General features: G+C 37.7%; 1 protein-coding gene and 2 long non-coding RNA genes across 7 annotated transcripts; all 3 read left to right on the top strand.

Annotated features, from left to right (window-relative positions):
* The first annotated feature begins 2,497 nt into the window (after positions 1 to 2,497).
* LOC130460760 (uncharacterized) lies at positions 2,498 to 3,279 on the top strand. The gene is made up of 3 exons (XR_008920882.1): positions 2,498 to 2,610; positions 2,730 to 3,001; positions 3,178 to 3,279. It is a non-coding gene; the product is annotated as an uncharacterized lncRNA (long non-coding RNA).
* Positions 3,280 to 4,040: 761 nt separating this feature from the next.
* Positions 4,041 to 8,555, top strand: LOC130462097 (uncharacterized). The gene is made up of 3 exons (XR_008922234.1): positions 4,041 to 4,181; positions 7,993 to 8,271; positions 8,403 to 8,555. It is a non-coding gene; the product is annotated as an uncharacterized lncRNA (long non-coding RNA).
* Positions 8,556 to 9,358: 803 nt separating this feature from the next.
* Positions 9,359 to 15,943, top strand: LOC110802704 (uncharacterized). 5 transcript variants are annotated; one of them, XR_008922232.1, is made up of 4 exons: positions 9,359 to 9,519; positions 10,978 to 13,516; positions 14,599 to 14,676; positions 15,267 to 15,943. XR_008922232.1 is itself a non-coding variant. In XM_056830454.1 (2 exons), the coding sequence occupies exon 2, from the start codon at positions 10,978 to 10,980 to the stop codon at positions 13,390 to 13,392; it is 2,415 nt and encodes an 804-aa protein (XP_056686432.1). In that variant the 5' UTR covers positions 9,359 to 9,519; the 3' UTR covers positions 13,393 to 13,774. The 5 variants fall into 5 exon arrangements, 1 of the variants encoding a protein (XP_056686432.1); XR_008922233.1 differs by lacking the exon at positions 15,267 to 15,943 and having other exon boundaries at positions 10,978 to 12,320; positions 12,351 to 13,516; positions 14,599 to 15,244; XR_008922231.1 differs by lacking the exon at positions 15,267 to 15,943 and adding an exon at positions 15,028 to 15,244.
* Positions 15,944 to 16,180: the final 237 nt, after the last annotated feature.

The following is a 16,180-nucleotide window of genomic DNA, read 5'->3' as shown; positions in this document are numbered from 1 at the left end:
TTAATTCTTGCAAATTTGTAATATTTAACCATGTTCATGCAATTTAGATTATAAAATAATAAGAGGCTCGTGATACCACTGTTAGGTTATGATACATATGACAATTCATAAATCATGCGGAAACAACCATTAAGCCAGGAATACATATTATTTACACATAATCATTTAGCATAGTTTAGATGCATACTCTTTGTTGCGTGCCTTCCCTAGTTGCGCCCGAACCGAACAAGAACAAGTCTTTAGGACTCCATGTGTCGTCCCTCCGTAGATAGTCCACAGCACGTCCGGATCCGCCTTAAGATTGACCAACTAGAATCGCCCCTAAGGTACTATAAATTTTCGGCACTTTTGAGCAAGATGTGTGACTGAATTTTTCTCTCAAAAACTCACTTTGAATACTTGAATAACTCGTTATAAATTGTGAACCCAGGCCACATATTTATAGGGGTATGGAAAGAGAATTGGAATCCTATTAGGATACGAATTAATTAAATCAGAATTATAATAAAACTCTTATTTAATTAATTTATCAAATAGAATTAGGAATTTAATCATTAAACGAATTCTGCACGTTTTAGGTTTCGTATGCGAACACAAACACTTACGCGAGCATGACCCGCAAGCGTGCAGGCCATGCCCGCGCACAGCCCACACGGCCGCACCGCCCACGCGAGCTACAAGCCCACGCGAGCTGCAGCAATGCTCGCAGCCCACTGCTCGCAGCTGCGCGCGCTACGCGCGCTGTGCGCGCTGCCACGGCCTGCTGGGCCTGGCCTTGCGCTGGGCCTGGCGTGGCCTTGGCTGTTCGTGTGGCGCGCTTGGCTTGCTGGGCGATGGCCTGGCTTCGTGCTGGGCCCTCGTCCGGCAGGCCTCGTCCGATGCTTATTCGTACGATACGCTTCCGATTAAATTCCCGATTCCGGAATATATTTCCGATACGAACAATATTTAATATTTTCGATTCCGGAATTAATTTCCGTTTCGAACAAATATTTAATATTTCCGTTTCCGGAATTATTTTCCGATTCCGATAATATTTCCGATTCTGACAATATTTCCGTTTCCGGCAATATTTCCGATTCCGGCAATATTTCCATTTCCGATAATATTTCCCGATACGTACCATGTTTCCATTTCCGGCAACATCTACGACTTGGATAATATTTATATTTCCGATACGATCCATATTTCCGTTTCCGGCAATATCATCGTTTCCGGAGTATTCATTTCTTGCCTGTGACGATCTCAGCTCCCACTGAAACCAAGATCCGTCGATTCCGAATATCCATAGATGGAGTATTTAATGCCATTAAATACTTGATCCGTTTACGTACTATTTGTGTGACCCTACGGGTTCAGTCAAGAGTAAGCTGTGGATTAATATCATTAATTCCACTTGAACTGAAGCGGCCTCTAGCTATGCATTCAGCTCACTTGATCTCACTGAATTATTAACTTGTTAATTAATACTGAACCGCATTTATTAGACTTAACATAGAATGCATACTTGGACCAAGGGCATTATTTCCTTTAAAAACTCTACCAAAATGTTTCACCTTTTTCTTTCATTACCCTATTTCTTGTTTGCCGTGAAACTTGAAGGATGATTCAGCCGCAAGTCCTGCACCAGAGGAGAGAGAATATAAGAATGACTATGAATATAGAGTTTAATCGTTGCAAACCTTACTTATAGTTCATCATCATCAAACATTTAAACTTGAATTAATTGAGTAAATTAGTAGGAACTAAGAACAAATTATTGATGAAATTAAGTTAAAATTAGATGATGAATCGATAGTTGTTGGATACTTCTGGATTTAGAGCTTATTTTCTGAATTTTTTCTATCTCCCTCACTCTCACTCAGACACAGAGTCAAGTGTGTTCATCTTTTGGAATTGGCAGCGTATATCTTGAAGCCCCACCAGCAAGAGTTTGGTTTCGGAAAAGGTCAAAGTTTGATATTTCAGTAGCAAGACCTAAGTTGCAACTCGAAAGGTAGCTCCTAAGTTGTCAGCTGCGCTAAGATTGTAAGGTGGCTTATTTAAACCTTATTTCCTTATAGTCTACAAATATTTTTAGGCTTCTTTTCCTTTCTAAGTATGTTTATTGAACTTTTCCGTCTCAAATACTTAGAATCTCACTTAGACATAGGTCATACAGCACCCAAGCTCAAGAGGAGTCGGATTTTGCAAATTCTGCACACTTTCCTATCCTCAAAAGTTGGGAAAAATATACAACTACTTGTAATGATAATTGTAGCACAAATTTCATCACCAAAAGGAACATCTTACTACACTTATGAGACAAAAAAAAAGTGGTGAAAAAATTAAGTACAGTATCTCTATTATATAAGCCAAGAGGGGAGGGACATTTTGGTAACATTACTTTTTGTGTCCCCAATCGAAAAGACCAAAATACCCTTGAATTTCGTTGAATAACGCTGCTCGGCTTCTCGCTAAACCCTCCCTCTCTTTTCTCTCTCCTCACATTTAGCCTTTTAGAGGCGATTTGTATCCTCTCTCCCCCCTCTCAAGTTTCTCTCTCCTTGCGTCCCCATCGTTCTAGGGTTACATTTCCTCGCTGTCATCCCTCACTAAATCGCGTCCCAGGTAGTTTTTTTTCTCCCTCTCTGTCTTTAGCTGAAGAATTGAGTTTGAATTGGTTATTAAGGTTTTGAATTTTCCGATAATCGGAACCCACTATACACCAAAGTCGTTGGCAATTTCAGCTCCATTGATTACCTTCGTTTCGTCACTATACTACCCGCGTTTCTATCACCATCGGCTACTTAGTATGGCGTCGACGTCAAGCGGCAATGTCGGCGCAGGATGCGGCAGCGGAGGGGAAATGGGGGTTGCCACGGTGAAGATGAGGGCGGGGACAACTTCAGTGCAGAAGAATAAAGAAAGGGAGGGTGTTGGAGTGGTGATGATGAAGAAGGTGAAAAGAGAAAGAGGAGCGTCTAAATGAAACAAATTCCATCTACCGCGACGTTACCAGGTTGTTCTCTCTCCTCTGTAATTTGAATTATTTTATTTTTATTTTTTAAAATTATGATACTGAAAACTATTTGATGTATTTGAATTACTCATTTAATTGGGTGTTTTTGTTGATTCTTTTTGGTAATTTGTTTGATTTTGATGAAGTTTGTATTGTATTGAATGGAGAAATTTCAGTAATTTGGGTTGATTTGGATCATGATGGTCGGATTAGTGGTGCCGAAGCGGTCGCTTTTTTTTCAAGGATCTAGCTTGAATAAACAAGTTCTTGCCCAGGTTTTGCTCCTTTTCACTACTACTTTTTTCAGGCTTAATATTGTATATTTGATAAGATATAATTTCCAGGCCATTTCTGTGAATTGGGATTGTTTGTTCATAATGTGAATTGTTGAATATTCATTGTTTTACTAAGGATTCCAAGTTATTATTCAAAACTGGGATCTTAGTTGTTTTTAGAATTTGATTAAAATGTATAATATTGTGATTGTGATTCTGATTCTGATTGTCAGGTAATTATTAAATTCTTTTTTTGTTAATCTGATTTCGAAATTTTCATATAATACTTGAATTGATCGATTTCAATTGATTTTGGATTAAATTACATTAATTATCAATACATAAATTCAATCTCCATTTATTAAATTAAATTTTATTTGGAGTTAACCTTTCTGTCTAATTCCTCCAAATTTAAGATTTGTCGGATTAAATTTGATTGATTTGGTCCAAAGTACACCTAATATTTGTAGTTTTCTTAATCTGGGTGATCATCTAAGTAGTTAATAATTCAACAAACACAGAAAATATAATTTTTTTCTTGATAGTATTTGAATTTTTGTGGTATTCTGTTGTTGGTTTTTAGATTCAGATGAGCAGCAGTGTAGGAAGAATTCGGGTTGTCAATTTGAGGAAGTGTTGTCATCTTCTGAGCCTGAAAAAGAGGTCAGTTTTTTTGAATTTATTTAATTGTCTCCTGATAATTGTAGTTTATGTTTACTTTTGTGACTTCTGTCATTTGGGTGTGTAGCAAACTGAACCGCGTAAACCGGCCTGATGCCTGCCAACCCGAGCCGCCGTGGCCGACGATTCGGTCTTTCTCTAAGGTCTTGACTGCATCCGACACTAGCACTCATGGTAGATTTTCGGTTCTTCGAAAACATGCGAATGAATGCCTTCCTCCATTGGTATATACTGTTTTCTTGACTTTTTGTTGAGTTCAGAAGTATGTATATAACTTATGTTTAAAGAATAACAAATGCCACATCTTTACCAAATACAACAATTACATCTATAACAAAAGACCTATACTGTAACACCCCGACAATTCTCTCTTTTCTAAAATAACCTTTTAATATAAACGTAGAGAATTATCAAGGCATTATCGCCCGTGTGAAAACGTAACGGCTTATTCAGAATTTTGCAGCGGAAAACATAAAACTAACTTTAGGTTTATAAATAATCGATTACAGGTTTAGTCCCAAAAATCAACCAACGAAAATAAGGAAATATAAATTGTATGACAAGTTTAAAGTCCAATTAAACAAACCCAAGTCAACTTAGCAAATCAATACAAGCTCTCTATTCCCGATCCCAATGATGCAACATCTTCAAACCTGCAGATGGACAATGCTTATTGATCCTTAGAGACTGCTCACCAAAGATTGGGTCATAACAGGATCAATAAGGCATAGCCATGATCAACATGCACAAGCAAAAGCACGTAATCAGCAAAGCTGAGTACTACATACTAAATCAATAATAATCCTAACATGATTCCATTAAACGAACAACCCTAACATGATACTAATGAACACAAACAAGGGCAGACAAAACATGATAGTTTGACGACCATACTTGACCAGACTAGACTAGGCTAGACTTTTAGCAATAATATTATTTTAGTTGAAATAGACAATGGACCGAGTTGTCCATCCAGAAGTCTTCACTAAGGAAGACGAGGTACGGGCGCGACTCCGTAACCTCAGTGACCTGCGATATCGAGGAACGTTTTAATAAAAATAGAACACGGTGATCAATCCGGTTCCAGAAAAGGCCATGGGCTACCACCATGAACCCCAACTCCTGTTTGTCCGTCACTTTAGACGTGCACAGTCTAAAGCTATTGCTACTCAGTTTCACTTTACATGATTTACAAATTGAGACTCTGTTATGACTCAACAATCACATAAGGCATACAATCCACATTCGTTCACAACTGTTTTTATCTTGGAATTAAGTAAGTGATCATAAAGGCATCAATCAAGACTCATTCCAATTTACCCAACCTTTCCTTTAACCATGATTAACCCTGTATATGGGTATAAAGTTTCAACTTACTAAACAAGGTCCACCGCCCTCATAAAGTAGTGAAAAGCTAAAAAGGGAACAATAATCAATCGATCCAAACCAACATATAGAATAATCTAGTGTTCCCAACCAACATGTTTGTATCAATCATCCATACTAACATGTTACAATTCTCATAATGCAATATAAGTTCAATATGTCCGTCCAACAGTATTAAACATGCAATTTCAACACAACCAAGTTCGTCAATAATAGCAACATCACCAAGTTCAACAATAATATCAACATAACCAAGTTCATCAACAATTTCAACATGGTTTCAACAAATAGCACGCATTCCAAGCACACAGGTATGTACGTACCTTGTGTAAACAAACTGATAGGCCACTTTAACACTTTCAAAAGTCGCCTAAAGGGAATTCTCCGCCTAAACAACCAACAAGTAATCTCAATCAATTTCTAATCATTGGCAACCATAATAAAGCATTCTAAATGCATCCTAAACATATTTAGAACTTTCCCCAATATCAAAACTTAAACATTTGCTTTCCTAGCATCATAATTATTGAACTAGTGATTGAAATTCGTTGAAAACTTTTTGCAAACATCGTACTTTAACTTTTCAGCAATATAAATTCATTTAAAAGCTTCACCAAGGTCAATCTACGTTCCTAGTATCTCAAAAAAACCAATTCAATAATTCATACTCAACCTATCATGATTAATAATCATAAAAACCTTGAATTTCATACTTTAAACAATCAAAAACCAATATTTCAATGTAATTAGATAATCTGAAAATTAATAACTTTATTATGAAATTCATATAATCTTAAATTTATAATTTAAATCACAAAACCCATAACTTTAATTCAAGAAAACATAATTCAAATTAATAAATCATGATTAAGCCCTAACTTATAATTCAATCAACCAAAACTTGAAATTAATTTGTTTATAAACTCAACCAACATCTGAAAATCATGTTCAAACCATAAAGATTATGAATTTAATATCAAGAACATAATTTAAATTAACAATTATAATTAATTAAAATAATTAGTTACTTAGGGTTTAAGAAATAACCAAAGAGAGAGGAAGAGGAAGTGCTGGCCGGCGGCAAACAACACACGGCAACGGGCCTGGCGGCGGCAGGGCTGGGCGACGCGGTGGTCAGCAATGGTGGTTGCGTGTTCGAGCAAGAAACACAGAAGAGAGGCAAGGCTGCTTGCGTGCGTGGAGGAGAAGGAGGGAGGCCGACTGGGCAGGGCAGCAGCGGCTATGCGGGTGGTGCGGCGCAGCGTGCAGGGGAACGACGAAGGTGGATGATGGTCCTCGGTGGTGGCTGTGCGAAAATAGAAGACCCGATTAAGGAGAGAGGAGGAGTGATAAACGGAAAGGGAACGAAGGAGAAGAGAAGGTTGGCTTACCAGACGAACGGTGGAGGAACAGGGATGCCGACGGCGGCGGCTCGAGCTCGACGGCTCGACGGCTACGGCGCAATAAGAACTCAGTGAGAGGTTTTGGGGTTCTGAGGGTGAGAGTTTCACGAGAGGAGTTTCATGAGAGGAGTGAGTTATGGGTATGAGAGTTTTTTTGTTTTGTTTTTTTTTTTTTTTGTTTTACGTGAAAAGCAATGAGAGGGAAGTATGGGTTTATTTATTTGGGCTTCACCAATTTGGGCCAAGATTAGGATTTAGTTTAGTACTTGAATCTAAAATCGATTAAGATTGCTTTCAAATTTCAAACGTGTTTTTGTAATTCAAATTCTTTTCAACATAAATTCTAAAATTATTTTTGATTGCCCAAACCGTTAAAATATTTAGAATATATTTAAATAGAATTAAATATGCATTAAATATATAAATATAATAACGTTCAAAAATCGTTTAATATTTAGAACGTACTTAAAATAAAATAAATATACGTTAATTATATATTTATTACTAAAAATCATAAATTCTATTTAATTATAGATAATATACGTTAAAATATATTAATAAAATTTATAAATTTACGGGGGATTACATATACTAGAAAAGAATCAAGTGTATAATATATCACAAGTATGTATATAATTCAAAAAAAATCCTGCTTTCAGAATTCAGATCAGTGATGGCTTTTCTCTGTAGATTCCTGAGGAGTCAGCAATGAGTTCAGGGTTAATCTCCTCTAATTCCCGAAGAACCTGCTGAACATCCGGCCTCGCTTCAGGCGAAGGATCAACCAAATGCAAGGCCAACTTCAATGTGTTCAGCATTTCATCACCTGTAGTTGAAACATCTCTCATCAACTCCAAATCAAAGACCTCATTGGTCCACTCTTCCTTAACAGTTGATGCTACCCACTGAGGCAAATCTGAACCATCTACTGCCTCATTAGGAGACTTCCCTGACAGAAGCTCTAATATGATCACCCATAGACTATAGATATCGGTTTTTGTTGTCGCCTTCTTAGTCTTGGGAAGCTCAGGTGCACGGTAACCTGCCGATCCAGCTGTGCCAATCACATATTTGATATTAAAATATAATTCATCATTCTATTTTTTTGAATCAGTCATGCTGCAATGTAAGTTTGTTGTACACATCTATTTTTCTATTAAAATATACTCCCTCCGTATTTTTTGGACGTGTCAACGTGCATTCTATCAGGCTTGCAGCTAATCGAGTGATATTTTTTTTCTCGCAGAACAATGACAAATATCGATGTAGTGAAACTGAATATCGTACTCCTTTCAAGTGTATCAGAAGTGGAGATGTAACAAAGGAAGCAAGTGGTAAAGTTCCCGAAAATAGCCAGTCTACTCAAGAAGGATCTCAAGAAGGATTTATTAATGTCAGACAATGTTGCAGCTAAGCACAGGAGATTACCGCTAAGGTCCAACTTGATAATGGCATGGTGTTTGAGGCAGTGATAGTGATGGACACCCAGGGGAAGCCTCGGCTCACTAAATTCTACGATTTCCAGGTAATTTACGTCTTTCGTAAACATTTGTTATCCATTCCGTTTGTAATTAATATCCAAATCCAATCGAATTTGCTATCAATTTTCAATTTCGAACTTACTTTTGCAATTTTGTTCTCCGGTCGAAATTAAAGCCTCCAGACAAGCAGCAGAGGAGATGATTCGTACTCTCTACTTAGGTATTACTATCTCTCTAAAATTTTCTCACATTTATAGTCATTATAATTACTTCAAAATCAAGAAAGTTGTAATTCTGGTAATTATTTGATGTAGTATTATGCAACAGGCCTGAAAATGTCAGCAATTTCGTGAATGTTGATTCCATTTTTGGTCCGGTGTGTGATTTATCTCCAATTCAATTTCGTATTAACTTATTTGCAAGTTTCTTGAAGTTTGATGTCATATATATTTCTTTGTTGTCATTTCTGTATGTTTGTAGTTGATTGTGATCTTCCAGGCAAACCTATGATTAAGGTCGTGTTATTGTGTAAATTGACTTAAATCGATGATTTCATGCTGCTGATTTTTTAGTTTAGTTTAGTTCGGTTTAATTCAGTTCGGTTCATTTCAGTTTAATTCAGTTCGGTTCATTTCAGTTTAATTCAGTTTAGTTTATTCATTTCAGTTCAACTCTAAAGAACATAGCAAAAGTCATCTCCCTAAGTACGGTAAGAAAAAAAAAAGCAAATTGCCAAAAAAGGACCTTTACAGCCCAAATTTTGCGAGAAATGACCTTACATAGTTCTTTTTTTTTTGCGAAAGACAAACAAAGGAAAGTTTCTGGCATTGAATGAGCTTTCCCGATCATTGACTTACACATGAACACTCGTGGCTTCATTTTACATGTTAACTTGTGAAAAGGAGCATGTTTATTGGAAATGAAACAACTTCTTTTAAATACGACACAATATATCAAAATGGAGCACTACCAACATAAATATTATTTTAACAATGCGTTTTGTTAAAAATGTAGCAAAATAAAGCCACACGTAAAAAGCCCAATCAATACCCAAAAAATTTCTTTGGATTGTAAAAAAATTTCACAAAAAAAATTAAATAAATTCCTTTCTCGCAAAATCCATATTCCATAATACGGTCATAGAAACATGACTCGGTATCATTTACAACCGTTGTGTTAAAAGCTCGTCGACGCTTCAAAGAATCAAAGTCCCCCAAAATTGGATTCGAAGAGAGAGAAAAACGCTTGTGTATCTTCTGCCGGAACCCACTGCTTCCAATCAACGTTGCAAGGTACTACCCTTTAATCTCCTTTTACAATCTTTTCATTTCCATTTCATTTCATAATACTATTTATTTTTATTTTTCAAAGGCTAATTTCTTGCGGTGTATGAATTTGATACTAGGTTTTCGTAATGGTTAGTCTACTTTGTCTTATGTGTTTTTTTTTTTGGTTGGGGGGGAATTGAACTTTTTTCTTGCTTAGTTCATGTTGTTGAGTTCATTGGCTGAAAATGATTTCGACATCATTTGTGTTCCAAGTTTTCTGGGCAATTGTATACAGGTACTAAGTTTGTTGGGTTTATTTTTTGTATTGTTGATATTTATGGGCAAATGAAAATATGTTTCGTTTAGGGTTCCCTCGAACAGTTCCAAATCAGTGAGTTGAGGGTTTTTTTTTTTAATTTATTTATTTGTGAAATAGTTTAGGATGTCAGTAGCAATTGTTAGGTTAACTTTGAGGGAAAGAGCTGATTCCCTTGGCGAGAGATGGGGTTGGCTATGTTATTCAGACTTGGGTACTTGTATTGGAATGGGTGTATATCCAAGTGGCTGACTCGGCTACTTTGTGAAAAAATTCTATGCTTCTATGCTTTTTAGGTCTAAATTAAAGACCCAAAGTGTCCCTACCCATGTTGGATTGTCAAGATTCCGACACTAGTACTTGAGGTAAAATGAAAACTTGGAGTGACGTAGGGGGTTGGGAGACTATAGTACTAGCGTACTCAGACAATTTTTCACCAGAGAGGCACAGACTAATTCGCTTAGAATATCTGAGAAATGTGCCAATGTTTTGTACAAGTTTGAGGAAAAGAACTGAATGTCCATCCCTTGGCCTTGAGATAGGGGAGGGGGACTAAGCATTCTGATCTTTTATAGCTTGTATAATGGTTTGGTGTCATAAAAAGTGGGAAGTGGAGATTAATTTGCATGCATTGGCCAATTTTTTTTTGCTCCGACATCACTCTACATTCTAGCTTATTTGCTTTCTTCTTTTGTTTGTGTATTTTTTTTATCAATGAATGGGTTGTAGAAGCCAAATTAGAGTCTTTCTCTTGTATAACCGCGGGGGAATGGCTTTTTTTAAAGATTGATAACGAAACTGAAGTAAAGTCTCGCTATTGGATGATCGCAGGTGTATCAGTTGTAACTTAATGTTTCTGATATGTGACAGCAATATGCGCATGCATGTATTAAGCACTGAATCTCCTTCTTTTAGTTGCTTGAAAGAAGATTATTTTAGCACCCTGGATTAAGTTGTTACGTTGGGATGACGTTAGGGACAACCGGACAAGGACTGCCATCTTTTTATGTTCACTTTGCATGTAATTCCTATGTCATCTTACAGCGGAAGTTTGAAACTATGTTATAGTGGTGATATACACTGGCATTGAGAGTAATACTCTGTCTTTGATGGTTAAGAAACTTGACCTAATTGCTGTTACCTTTTCTTTGTTTCTCTTGTTGCAGATGTCTTTGCATCTTGCTAATCTGTCACCTCGCATGCGCAAAGATGAGTTGGAACGTGTTTTCAAGAAGTTTGGCCGGTGCACTGTTCAACTGAAAGATGGATATGGGTTTGCAGTGTACGATATCCGTGGGGATGCTGAGAAGGCTTTAAGGACCCTGAAGGGCAAAAAGATTTGTGGTGAGGTAGTATATCTTTCATGGTCAAACAATCAGCCTAAGCCATTGCAAAGGTTTACAAGAGCTGCCAGATCCCATGATACGCGGCATGGAAGAAATTCTGACCGGGGTGCTAATTTCGTTGGCCGGGGAGATTACTCAATGAGCAACAGAAAACAACCTGATAAAGGTCGAGAAAGGCACAAGTCTGCTGAGATACATGATGATAGGCGCAACTTCAACCTCAATGATGCAGTACCTGTATACTATGATAAAAGGGAAGCAGTGCTGGAGGAAGATTGTCGTATTGAAGTTGAACCCAACCAGATAGATAATGGAAGGTGGGGAGAGCAAGTTGATAATCTTCAAAATGGTACTGGTTATGATGTACGGATGGGATTTGATCGATATGACCCGGATAGAGTTGACGGAAAAGGTGAAATATATGAAAACCACGGTTTGAGACACTTTGCTTGTTCACATTCAGTAGGGACATCACCAGACAAGAACCGAAGGGTACGCCCCGATAAAACGAGAGGCCATTTAACTTGTTTTAAATGTGGAGCTCCTGGTCATAAGATGCGTGATTGTCCATTGACAGAGGCTTTGCAGGAGAAGAGCACATACCCCTCACAGGGTAGGCATGATTTAAAAGCTGAGAGTGAAGTTGGAAGGGTAGAAACTAGGGCTGGGATAGGGTTGCAGTCTTGTATCAGGGATCCAAAATCTGCAAGGCAACCTGACACTGACAAGAAATTATCTCGTTCAGGAAAGGATGGAGTAAATAGCACATGTTCTCCAGTAGACAATGAATCTAGGCGCGACAAAAGAAAGTATTACAATAGCAACCGAGAAAGGGAGAGGGACGATCAAATTGTAGAGTCTCATGCTGATAAGAAGTCGAGGGTTTCAGCCTTTTCTCGTCTACATTCTGATTGCACATCTCCTGAGTTGGGCTTATGTTCAGGACCATCAAAGCCTTTGGCGGGATTGAATTCTCATTTTAAAACTGGATCACCTGGACCACATTCCGTTTCTGCTAGATCAAGGTCCAATTCAAGATCGGGCAGATCCATGTCCAATTCGAGATTGCACAGATCCAGGTCCAATTCAAGATTTCGCAGATCCAGGTCTAGAAGTATCAAGGTGAGGTCAAGGTCAAGGTCAAGGTCAAGGTCAAGGTCAAGGTCAAGGTCAAGGTCAAGGTCAAAGTCAAGGTCAAAGTCAAAGTCAAGGTCTAGGTCTAGGTCTAGGTCTAGGTCAAGGTCACCATCCTCTTCCTTGTCTATCTCTCTTGGCCGGTCTTTACCCTCTTCTCCAAACAAGGCAGAGGCTAATTTGAATGGCTTTTCTGAAGGTGGACCTAGTCCTCTATCCAAAGAAGTGCCGACTGAAGTCAGGCAACATGATGAACCTGAAGTAAAAGAGGAGAACCTATCCATAGCAAACAAAGAAAACAAAGAAGAGCATAGTTTGAGTGGACATATGGATAATCTTACAAGTCACCATATCACGGAGGTTCCAATAGAGAGGAAGCAATCCAAACATGATCCGGAGACACTGGCTTCTACAACACACACTGAAATAAGCTTGAATGGCTTTGTGGAAGATGAGCAGATTCCACAATATCACGAGGCAGTTTTTGAGGAGAAGCAGCGGTTGGAACTGGGGCAGAATTTTGAACCTCCACCAAACGAATGTGTTTCTTCTTCTGGCAAGGTGATAGATGACTTGAAGCTAAACCAAGAACTTAATGACGCTGATATTGCTTCCACTGCCCGTCATGAATTTTGTGAAGTCGAAGCTCCTAGCTCATCTTTGCTTGAGAAGGATGACAATGAGTATGCTGCTGTAAAAATGTCAGCTGAGGAGCTAAAAGAAACCGAGGAACTTGAAAATGACAGTGCTTTAGAAACAATCAAATCTTTGGAACCAGCCAATAACTCAGATCTGGAAGCTCCTTCTAAATTGCATGTTGGCAGCCATCTAAGCATATCTGCAGAGGAATTATCCAGGGTACTAAAACACTATGGTTTGAAACATCCAGAAGATAGTGAACAGCATGTTGATGTTGGAGATTACTTTGGTTCTTCTCGAGTATGGCCTTGGGAGATGATTTATTACAGGAGACTGAAGAAGGGTCCTATCTCATTGGAGAACTATGCGAGGCGAGTAGCTCAAAATGAAGCATTCCGCATCACCGACAAATATATTAGAAGTAGTAGTGGATGGGGGGAATCGATTGAAGAACATCATTAGAAAACATAATACCTTTTTGATGTTTCTCGTGCTTTACTTGAATATAAGAGGAGGTGGTCCTTTTCACTTGACATATATCTATATAGAACTACTGAATTTCCGTCTTGGTGTTTCTTTCTGAGAGGTATGCTCTTCTGTTTGATTTTATCTGGTTTTGGTTTAGGAGTAGATTTTGCAAGCTGTTCGGTAACTCTTTTTGTTGCATCCATTAAGTAGTAAATGCATTGTAATTAAGGAACATGTTACAGTTTACTGTTTTAACGTGAACTTGATTGACTTAGCATGTTCTGTTGGCTCAGTTAACATTTTGTCTTCACGCCTGTATGGATCTTATTGCTTGCTCTTAAAGTTTATTATACACTCTGTCCATTTTGTTCTTTGAGGGTGCATCTACTTTTTTTTTCACAATCTAGTTCTTCTATCGACTGCTATACCTCACAAGTTTACATGTGTGCCATCTGCCAAAGTTTACTATGTTTTGCTTATCCCACTTGATCATTTTGGTACTGTAATTAATTTAAGGAATGAGAACGTTCATGTGTAGCTTTATGTGAAATGTTATATTTATTTTCAGTGTCACTTATTACTTGATATTCCTAGATATATGGGTGTCTGGATATGGGCGATATTAACTGACAATGAAGAAGAGCATGTACTTTGTGGCGGAGATGCATAACGGTAGACATTTCACATAAAAATAATAATAAGCTCATTACCATTCTCTTATATTTTGACTTTGTAGCAAAAGAGTTATCTATGCTTCTTAAGAATTCTTTTTTGTATTTTTATAATTGCTTCTTAAGAAGCTTTATTTATGAAAATTCTATAAATAAGAGGTACTCCGTATGTATCAAAATTCTGATTATGTGTGCAAGTTATTCTTGTCTTTTGGAAACTTATTGGTAAATAGGTCAAAAACAGGTATTCTAATGTCTTGGAAATTTGGACCATTGTTATCTCTGGTGTTAACAATTTTAACTATGACTATAGCCCTTAGTCCCATAATTTCCTCTAGACGAACGGAAACTTTGCAGGCCTTGACATCAGCACTGACACAGTGATATGTGCACACACACACACACTGAATCAATAAGCTGAGTCGCTGATATTAGCAGAACAGAAACAGAATCCCTGATTACATCTACCGATTTATATTTCTAACTGTATGCTATCCGTCACTATTTTTTTGCCCTTATTTTCTTGCAGTGGTTGCTGAAATTTTCAAGCGAACAACAGGTGAAATGAGTTTGGCAAAATGACACTTGCTGTAACCGAAGTTTATGGGTCAGTTTCTTCCCTTTTTGTTCTTACCTTTATCTGCTGATTTTCTGGTGAGCTTTATATGTTTCTCTTGTTAATTATTAATATTACTTGCTGAAAGTTGATTGGAGATAGAATCTGTTTTTTTTTTTTCCTTTTCTGAAAGAGGTTGACCTCCTTGCTTCTGCCACCAATCTCACCATTCAATCCTCTCCTATAGAGTGACCCTTGTATTTGGACTTGGTGGCAACAACTTATCACCGGAAAAGGAACTTTCTGACTCGGATACCTTCGAGTCTAACTTTGCTTAATGGAAGATTGATTATTTGTTTCCAGTCTCTGTTAGTTTATGTGATGTATGGTTATTTCATGAAGTTATAATGTAGGGCCGCTGTAATCACTAAGAAGAGGTGGTGTCAAGATTGGTTGGGCACTTGGGCGTATTACAATTGCTTATGAATTTGTAGGTAGGTTGTAGCATGAAAGAGAAAATGACAATGCAATATAGCGCCTGTGATTTTTGTAGAGCTCTTTCTCTCTCGTGGTTTTGTATCCAACTTGCATGTTGAAGATAGAATCTGTCTTTATTTCATTCATCTCGTCATTTTCCTCAGGCACCAAGTAAGTAAGTAGTTCAGAAGAAGAATGCCCATTAATGGGTTTCCATGAGACATTTTTTAGGATGTTTTTGAAGTTGAAATGTTGATTGAAGATAAAAGTTGATGAGCTCTTTGTGAACCTATGTCTAATGTTCCTGTATGATCTGTATCCAAATAGTTGAGAATCAGTTGAATAGTTCCTGTTCAATGATGGTCATTATGACCAGACAATCAAACCTTTCCATAGCCATACCTTTGATCTTGATCAAACCCGAACAGCTCAGACCTTTCCAGTTTAGTCGTGCCGATGTCCTAAGGTGGTAGCCACTGCACTCTCCCCGAGTCCCCGCCATGTTGACTGGTAGAGGAGCTCGTGCAGTCGCGCAATCTAAGGTTCTGAGTAACTTGTCTTCTGACTGTTGAGAGTTTAGATTTCCGGATAACTGAGCATACTACTCCGTACTTTTTAGGTGTACGTACAATTGTTAATATCGTGTGGGGTATACAGTATTTATTTCGTACACCAAAGTGGTTGATTTGAATTAACCCTAACCTTTCATTTTCGTTTCTACTTGTACAAATTCTACATATTTGTAGTTTTATTCTTTAACACAAGGCCAGGGTTTTATGGTTCATTTTTTCGGCTTATTTGATCTCTCTCATTAATACAAGTTTTACGTTTTTGGAGTACCTATTATTGCTTTCCAACATCTTAATCAACTTATGAGTATTGTGATCCACACTCACCCAATTACTTACTTGCACTACAAGAAATTGTACTATTAACGACGGGAAATCCCGTCGCGAAAGGCCAATAATCGTTGATTAACGACGGGATTTCCTGTCGCGAACCCGTCATAAAAGGGGGCCGTCGTTAATATAAATCCCGTCGTAAATCCGTCGTAAACCCGTCGTAAAAGACATTTGCG

This window comes from Spinacia oleracea, chromosome 5, assembly GCF_020520425.1.
Source record: "Spinacia oleracea cultivar Varoflay chromosome 5, BTI_SOV_V1, whole genome shotgun sequence".
NCBI lineage: Eukaryota > Viridiplantae > Streptophyta > Magnoliopsida > Caryophyllales > Amaranthaceae > Spinacia > Spinacia oleracea.
This window is presented reverse-complemented; position numbering and strand designations above follow the sequence as displayed.

Bases quoted from the DNA above. Each gene is read 5' to 3' on its own strand.
- LOC110802704 (XM_056830454.1), top strand. From the start codon at position 10,978: ATGTCTTTGCATCTTGCTAATCTGTCACCTCGCATGCGCAAAGATGAG.